The 9,152-nt window shown below is 48.9% G+C and overlaps 1 protein-coding gene across 1 annotated transcript; it reads left to right on the plus strand.

Moving 5' to 3' along the window:
* On the plus strand, positions 1–3,372 carry LOC123443386 (phospholipase A1 PLIP2, chloroplastic-like). The gene is made up of 5 exons (XM_045119735.1): positions 1–510; positions 934–1,446; positions 1,552–1,611; positions 1,781–2,197; positions 2,615–3,372. Exons 1-5 carry the CDS (start codon positions 1–3, stop codon positions 3,146–3,148), a joined length of 2,034 nt encoding a protein of 677 aa, XP_044975670.1. The 3' UTR covers positions 3,149–3,372.
* The last annotated feature ends 5,780 nt before the right edge of the window (positions 3,373–9,152 follow it).

A 9,152-nucleotide genomic window follows, 5' to 3' on the forward strand; every position in this document is an offset into this window, starting at 1 on the left:
ATGGACGCGCTGAGGTTTCTGGGCGGCGTCCGGCCCGCCGCGCCGCCGCAGCCCCCCTCGGTGGCGCCGCCGCCGGCGCAGCGGCAGCAGCAGCAGCAGACGCGCGCCGCGATGCCGCGCATGTGGCCGCGCGGCGAGGAGGCCGGGGCGAGGCCCGACGCGGAGGAGCGGAGGCAGGGCAACTGGGTGCTGCAGATGCTGAGGGTGCAACCCAGGTGGGCGGATCAGGCGGACGCGGAGGCGGCCGGGGCCGGCGGGGGAGGCGGTCGCGGAGGGCAGGAGGACGAGTCGCCGGACGTGTCCGGGGCCGAGAGGTGCGCGTCGTGCGGCGGCGGCGGCGGGGAAGAGGAGGAGGAAGGCTGCGCCGTCGGGGCGGACGAGGGCGATGGCGAGGTGTTCGACCGCGCGTCCTTCTCGAGGCTCCTCCGGAAGGTGTCCATCGAGGACGCCAAGGAGTACTCCAGGATGTCCTACCTCTGCAACATCGCCTACATGATCCCCAAAATTCAGGTACGATCATTGCTTGCAGCTGTGCCAGTTACATACATGCACGTCCCCTGCTTAACAATCACAGCCGCGGTCAACCCCGCTCCTCATGATACGTGAACATTACAGCAGGCTGTGGTATTTTTAGGAATGCAAAGCTAGATTTAGTCTATTTTGGCCTTTACTGTACCTCTCTCTGGGTGATGGTCAGTCAAGTGCTTGTTTTACTATTCTGCAAACTCTGCTCCATCTCTCCCTCCGTTTCCATCGAGTGTCACTTGGCTGAAGCTGCTTCTGGACGTGCTCATGATGTATTATGACTTATGAGTTACACCAGTTACCTCATTGTTCTTGTATCTGATTTAAATGCATTTTGATAGAAAATTTTGGTACCCGATTTAAGTTTTCCTAACACTGCATTTTTTGGTTCCTCCTCGACCAAGTCAGCCAAAGTGTCTCCGCCGGTACAGCTTGCAGTTTGTGACAACATCAGTGCAAGAGAAGGACAGAGCTAATCCTGATAGGAAACAGGATCAGAGCACTGAGAAAGGTGGATCTCCAGATGAAAAACCTCGAGTTGTCAAGAATGCTGCGTCGGGGAGCAAGGAGGAAGAAGGAAACGGCCCGGCGATAAACCCTTTTGGAGCATACCAAGTCATGTCATCTGCTGCCTCATATTTACATTCACGGGCCATGGGCATCAATCCCTTTGGTTCCAGGACTAATGGCAAGAATGATCCAACAACCATCATGGCCATGGTGAGTGGTGAGAATGGTGAAGGTTTAACCTTGGACGAAGCCTCATTTGTGGCCACAACAAATTCAGTAACTTCCATGGTTGCTGCCAAGGAAGAAACAAGACAAGCTGTTGCAGATGATCTCAATTCTTCAAGATCCTGTCCCTCTGAATGGTTTATTTGCGATGATGATCAAGGCAGCACAAGATACTTCGTAGTTCAGGTACAACTCCTCCCTGATATCTCATGTCTCCGTGCATGTCTTCAGCATGTTACTTGATCCTGCCATTTAATTTGCTTGATCATATATTGCTTATTTTATTTGCAGGGCTCGGAGACGATCGCTTCTTGGCAGGCCAATCTACTATTTGAACCAGTCAAATTTGAGGTATGCCCGATATTCAATCATTTTAACTTCGTCTGTAGCTTCATTTAGTTATGCATCATGGACGCATCAAGCAAATTCAGTGATATTTAAACGTTTGCATTTATACTAGATGTTGAAAGGAACAGCTGTCACATTTATGTAATCTCTCTGCAAATCTTATGCACTCCAGGGACTCGATGTACTTGTCCACAGGGGAATATACGAAGCTGCCAAAGGGATGTATCACCAAATGCTGCCGTATGTCAGATCACACTTGAGAAACTATGGTAAATCCGCAGAATTGCGATTCACTGGCCATTCTCTTGGTGGGAGTCTGGCTTTGCTTGTGAATCTAATGTTACTGATGAGAGGACAGGCACCTGCTGCATCATTGTTGCCTGTAATAACGTTCGGTGCCCCATGCATCATGTGTGGCGGTGACCACTTACTCCGTAAACTCGGGTTGCCGAAGAGTCATGTGCAATCAATCACAATGCATCGGGATATTGTTCCTCGAGTATTTTCGTGCAATTATCCTGATCACGTCGCCAACATTCTGAAGCTCGCCAATGGAAATTTCCGCAGTCACCCATGCCTTACAAACCAGGTACGCTCGTGCCTGGTGACCTCTTTATTTTGCAACACAAATGGTAAATTGGTTTTTTCGAACCTATGCGGTAGATATTTCTTTTACCAGCTAATCGAGGTCCATGATAGCCATTTTGTTGTTGCAAGGACTTATGAGGGTAGGTTTGATTTCTGACATGGAAAACAATAGATAAGTACATTCATCGGTTGGATTATCTGCCATATCTTCTTTGTTGGATTTTCTCACTGTATGTAAGTATATTATGTAGGACTAAAACATGTGTCTTCTAAAAACTAGTAGCAATTGACTGATGCCATTTTTCTGGATAAGCATTGAAAATATACATAGCCTCAATGCATGTCCAGCAATCACACTACTAGTATTAAGTCTTAAGCAATAATAATGGTGTAATCCCTTCTCTGTGATTCACTGCAGAAACTCTTGTATGCCCCAATGGGGGAAGTCCTCATCTTGCAGCCGGACAAGAGGCTCTCCCCGCACCACCACCTTCTCCCACAGGACAGTGGCATCTACTACCTGGGCGATTCAGCAGGCATCTCCCTGAAACTGCTCCAATCCGCCGTGTCGGCCTTCTTCAACTCCCCACACCCGTTGGAGATCCTCAAGGACGGCGGCGCCTACGGCCCCAAGGGCACGGTGTACCGCGACCACGACGTGAACTCGTACCTGCGGTCGGTCCGCGGCGTGGTGCGCAAGGAGGTGCGGCGCCTCCGGGAGGCGGAGCGTGAGCGGTGGCAGCTCCTCCTGTGGTGGCCGCTGGCGGTGCACGGCGTGCTGGCCACCGGCATTGGCGGCTGGGGGAGGTGCGGCGAGCTGGCGGACGCGGTGGCGCGGGGAGGGAAGGAGACGGCGAGGCAGGTCCAGCAGCACGCCCGGCTGCTGGGGCTGTTCCTGCTGCCGGTGAAGCTGCTCGTGCTCGGGGCTCTCCTGGCCGTTAGACTGAGGTGATAGATGACGGTGATGATGATACGTAGTTCGTTTCGTTCGTTTGCACAGCGATAGCATTACATGATTCTTTTGTCCGAGCCGGGACGCCAAGCAGACACCTGTCGTGATCAGAATGCTCGGATGCTTCCTTTTCTTTAAGATCGATCCATCAGCAAAGCGTGTGTATAACAGATTAACATGAAGCCTCAGATTATAGAAAAGCCCCATCAGCAAGTTCTCTCAAAGTAGTAGCTATCATCTCTTATCGTTATTGCCTCATGTGGTTCTTGTCCATGTTAACAACTCAACAACTTATGAGCTAAAGAAGAGGTTGAACTGTAGGAGATAATCTCAAACCGACGCTAAAATGGAGCACTACAAAGTTGTACTTCTTCGGTTTTAAAATAAGTGACGTAAATTTTATATTAAATTAATATAAATTTTGTATTAAATCAACTACACTTATTTTGGTACGAAGAAAGTATCAATTGCCCTTTCAAAGGAAAACTTGTATTAATTGCTAACATGAGTAGGTGAGTCGGCAGCTGCCTTGCCAGAACCTACGTTACGATACTCCACATATTGTTGACCTACGTATCATTTAGGCGTTGCTTAATGAGCAAGGTTATTACAAAAGAGCAGGCTCGAACAGTCCCCCTGGCCGGCCGTAGAGCGATTGCGTGCTAAGGGAAGGGAGAGTCCGATACCCCGTACGTACTCTACCTTGTGTCGAAGCTTGGCTCTACCTGGGTTGGACAGTTGTACGGTAACACAAGTGTGGAGCCCGCGGTTGGAAGGAAGGAGGCCCCTCCCTCCTCCAGCTCCAACGCCAATTCCAGTCGCCCAGCAAGAGTACCACCGGCACATCGTTCCTGACTTCCCGGTCATCTCCCCATTTGGTCACAGCTCGGCACACGATGATCCGACGGAAAGCGACGGGTGCACCGGCTTGGAAAGTTCCAGACGAACGGAAACTGCTCCTCCCGCTCGCAAATGGAAAACGATCGAGGGACAAGAAATACGGGCTTTCTCTTCTTTTCAAACCATCATGGTGCTTGTTGTTCCTTTCTTTCTCGCACCCGGGAACCTTCGGCGTGGCGCGGCGCGGCGCAGGCCGGGTGCCGACAAGCGCCGGGGTCGGCGTCGCGCGGCCGCTCGTGCCGATCCGGACACCTGGGCGGGGCGTGTTGCTTGCGTGGCGCGCGGCGTTGCCGGCCCTATCCGCTGCTGCTGCTGCTGCATGCGTTGCGGTCCGACGGAGAAGGATGTGTGGTGGAGGAGGCCGGGGGAGACCGGCACGCCCAAGCAAGCCAAAAGCTCAAGTCCGAGCCGGCGGGCAAGGGGGAGACTTGCATGGAATACACGCTCGCCTTTTTTCCTTGCCACTTCTGATTAATTAACCGCAGGAGTGGCCGACTGACTCTCAACTAAAATCACCACATTTATTTTGACACAGAGGAAGTAGTAGATTTAATGGATAGGGTTGAGAGCCGCTAGGTTCCGTTCCACAAGTGTGTAGACCAGAGAGATTTTGAGAATATAAATCGCATGTATTGCAGCCTATACGGCGCATATATATATATATATATATATATATATATATATATATGGGGCTGCTACGCGTTCATCGACGGATGTTTAGCACCTCGATGACAGTCCAATCTACACACGCGGGGCTGCAGCCGGTACCAGTGATTTCTGAAAAGATGGTCGAGTTACAGAAACAATCGCTTCGTTGCAGAATTATTTTCTTTCGTCTTTCTGCAACGACATCGTGTTGCATAAACAATTCCTGAAACAACAAACGGGTTGCAGAAACAATTTCTCCAACTCCTGAAACAACAGTCGCGTTGCAGAAAACTAGAGAGGGGATGAATGGCTGAAAAGTTAGAGGAGAGGAAGAGGAAGCAAAGGGAAAGAGAAGCGAGGGCTGACCAAGGGCGAGGCGGGGCGAGCCGAAGCATCGGCGGACGGCGCAACGTAAGGTCGGCGTCAGACCATGGGGCAGCGGCCGACGGCCATGGGCGCAGCTGAAAGGACGTGGATGTCGCCTAGACGGGGGGGGGGGGGGGGGGCGAGGGGGCGAGGGGGTGAATAGACGCTTTAAAATAATTACGGTTTAGGATTGAACAAATGCGGAACAAAACTAACGTTTAATTTGTCGAGCATAACACCTAAAACAACTAGGTTCACCTATGTGCACCAACAACTTATGCTAAGCAAGATAAACAACTAAGTGATAGCAAGATATATGACAAGAAACAATATGACTATCACAAAGTAAAGTGCACAAGTAAAGGGTTTGAGTAAGAGAGGACCGAGGCACGCGGAGTCGACGATTTATCCCAAAGTTCACACCCTTGAGGATGCTAATCTCCGTTTGGAGCAGTTTGGAGGCACAATGCTCCCCAAGATGCCACTAAGGCCGTCGTAATCTCCTCACGCCCTCGCACAATGCAAGATGTCGTGATTCCACTAAGGGGCCCTTGAGGGCACTCACCGAACCCGTACAAACAAAGTTGGGGCAATCTCCACAACTTAATTGGAGGCTCCCAACAACACGACGAAGCTTCACCACAATGGCATATGGCTTCGAAGTGACCACAAATGCTGGGGGAAATCTCCACAACCTAATTGGAGACCCCGACGCTTGCCCGGAGCTTTACACCATAATGATTGAGCTCCGAGGCACCACCAAGCTTCTAGGGGTACCAAGTATCCAAGGGTAATAAGCTTCTCAACTTGTCACTTCCATGTATCACCGTGGAGAACTCAAACCGATGCAACTAATACAATGGCAAGAACACACAAAGTGGTCAAGTCCCTCACACTCAAATCCCTCCACAACAAAAAAAGCTATGGAGAAATATGAGAGGAAGAACAAGGAGCTCACAAAGAACTCCAAGATCAAGATCCAACGGGTTCTCCTCACATAGAGGAGAAAGTGATTGCTGGAGATGTGGATCTAGATCTCCTCTCTCTTTTTCCTCAAAAACTGGCAAGAATCATTGGAGCAATTGAGAGTTAGCAAGCTCTAAGAAGGTCAACAATGGGGGAAGAACACGAGCTCAACAGATAGATGAGGTCCAATGGGGAAGAAGACCTCCTTTATATAGTGGGGGAAAGAATACAATCGTTACCCCCACTCACAGCCTGACCGAAGCGGTACTACCGCTGCTCCGGGCGGTACTACCGCCCGGGAGCGGTAGTAAAAAATTACTACCACTCCAGGGGCGGTACTACCGCTCCCAGCAGGAGCGGTACTACCACTGGATACTGAAACTGCCATAACTTTCGCATACGAACTCCGAACCGAGCAAACTCAATCTTGTTGAATTCACAACGACAAGAGTTATCCAACATCGACATAAAGTCTTATGAACATGCAGTTATGAAAATGCCAATGATATAGAGATGTGAGACCTCTATGAATGAAGAACCGGCAAAAACTTCCAACATCGAAAACATCATAGAAGATGCATATGGACTCCGTTTTCAATGAACTCGAGCTTGTCATGAAGATGACCACAATGTCTAAAACTCACAAGGAGAAACACCAAACAAGAACCAAGATATGATGCAAGGATGCAAATGGTTTGAGCTCTCGACGAACGATGTGATCAAGCTACTCACTTGACAGCCCCCTTGACAGTACGACAAACTATCCTACAATAGAAAAACCTATCAAGGGCAAACCTATACCTTGCACATAGTCCTCTTGAGCTAGATGATGATGATCTTGGCTTCCTGAAGATGGACCACCTTTCTTGATTGCTCCCCCATACTCACTATGGGTGAGCCACACTTTAGCACATTCTTGGAAGTCCATTGCCACCACAATGGACGGCAAGCTTCAAGCATGATATCTTCGTGATGCTCCACTTGAACTTGCACACCGCAGTCTTGATGATGATCACTACTTGATGCCATCCTTCATAGGTTGAATAAGATCTTCCTCTTGACGCAAACCCATGGAAACACACCTAACCCCACATAGAACTCTCACAAAGACATGGCTTAGTATACAAAAGCATTATGGACAATGCTTACCATACCATGGGATCACTTGATCCTTCTCGGTACATCTTGTATGCTTTGTGTGTTGATCATCTTGATTTACTCTCTGCTTAGTCTTGATCAACCTTGTGTCTTTATGACCAATCTTTTGATAATACTTTGAATATCACCTTGGTCATCATATAAACTCCTTAAACCAACAGATGGACTTCAAGAAGTGCCCATGGAAAAATCCTTCGAATATGACTTAAGGCAACCATTAGTCCATAGGGATTGTCATCAATTACGAAAACCACTTATGGAGAAATATGCTCTAACAATCTCCCCCATTTTGGTAATTGATGACAATCAGTACAAGATAGTTTATATAAGGAAATAAGCATAACCAAGTGCACACAAACAAAGCAATAATGCATGCGTACAAGATGTAAATGCTTAAGCAATAAAAGAAAAACCCTCTAAGCATCACCAAACTAAAATCTCTAAACTCCTCCCTCATTGGAATCGATTGCCAAAATGGACAAAAAGTTTAGAAAGCCAATATAGTAGGTGTGACGCCCTCGATTTAATCGTACGCTAATCATACATGCAATTGTGTACGATCAAACTCAAGGACTCACGGAAAGATATCACAATACAACTCTAGACACAAATAAAATAATATCAGCTTCATATTACAAGCCAGGGGCCTCGAGGGCTAGAATACAGAAGCTCGATAAACACACGAGTCGGTGGAAGCAACAATATTCGAGTACAGACATAAAACATGGGGTGCCTTAGAGAAGGCTAGCACAAAATATACAACGATTGAACGAGGTGAGGCCTCCTGCCTGGGAACCTCCTAACTACTCCTGGTCTTCAGCGGACTCCACGTAGTAGTTGGCACTGTCGGGGTAGCAGTCTTCGTCAGCGGGATACTCCATCTCCTGGGCTCCATCATCTGATCGCAGCAACGGATCAAGGGGGCAAAGGGGGAGCAAAGCAACGGTGAGTACTCATCCAAAGTACTCACAAGTCTTACATCAGAACTATACTAAGCATGCATCAGTATCAAAGAAGGGGTTTTATATGTGGACTGAGTGCAACAATGCAAGAATAGAGAGAAGGACTAGTCCTATCGAATACTAGCATCTTTAGGGTCTTGCAACAATAGACGAGAGTAGAGCAAGGTAACACAATTAATAGTCATATTGTTGTAGCAAAATTAACATGAGGTCACGCCCAAAGATCCTTCCTCGACTCCCTGCGAGGAAGCAATCCCGGGGCAACTAATTCCAGTTAAGTAACAATTGTAGTTGTATAAGATCAGGGCACAACTCCAAGTCGTCCTGTAACCGTGGACACGGCTATCCGAATAGTTAATTTTCATCCCTGCAGGGGTGCACCAAGTTTACCGTCACGCTCGATAACACTCTGGCCAGACACACTTTTCTGGGTCATGCCCGGCCTTAGAATATCGACATGTCGCAACCCCACCTAAGCTCAGCAGAGTGGCCAGCCCGCCGACCTAACTCCTAAGCAGAAAGGGTTCATGGGCCCACTTGCCCTCCATGCTCCTGCACGATGCGTGGGCGGCCGAGGTCAGTCCTAGCACCCCTTAATACAAGAGCAATGCATCTCGGGACCACTCGAGCGCGCGCCGCTCCATCGCTGACGTCTGAAGAGCTTCGGCTGATACCGTGATGTCGAGTACCCATAATTCTTCCCGCGTAGCCGGTTAGTGCGGAAAGGTCTCCGACTAACCCAGATCAAATACCCAAATCCATTATCATTTTAATTAAATCATCAACACAAACACGCGGGAATCCACCCGCCTAACATCTATTCAACAAAGATCCCAGTAACATGGTCAAGTAAATGTGTGGTAGAAACATCAGGGGGAATCCGAGGTATTACCCGCGTTGGATTCCGAACGACGTATCTGTCAAGGTGGACCTAGAGGAATCACCCTCAAGGGTCCCACACTTGAGGGGTGCACGCCAGAGGCATCGTCGGGAATGGTGAAAGA

This window comes from Hordeum vulgare, chromosome 3H, assembly GCF_904849725.1.
Source record: "Hordeum vulgare subsp. vulgare chromosome 3H, MorexV3_pseudomolecules_assembly, whole genome shotgun sequence".
Lineage (NCBI taxonomy): Eukaryota > Viridiplantae > Streptophyta > Magnoliopsida > Poales > Poaceae > Hordeum > Hordeum vulgare.

Excerpts from the sequence above, each read along its gene's own strand:
- LOC123443386 (XM_045119735.1), top strand. The coding sequence starts at position 1 with ATGGACGCGCTGAGGTTTCTGGGCGGCGTCCGGCCCGCCGCGCCGCCG. Across the intron at positions 1,447-1,551 it reads CAAGATACTTCGTAGTTCAG|GGCTCGGAGACGATCGCTTC; the intron begins GTACAACTCCTC and ends TTTTATTTGCAG. Across the intron at positions 2,198-2,614 it reads ACCCATGCCTTACAAACCAG|AAACTCTTGTATGCCCCAAT; the intron begins GTACGCTCGTGC and ends GATTCACTGCAG.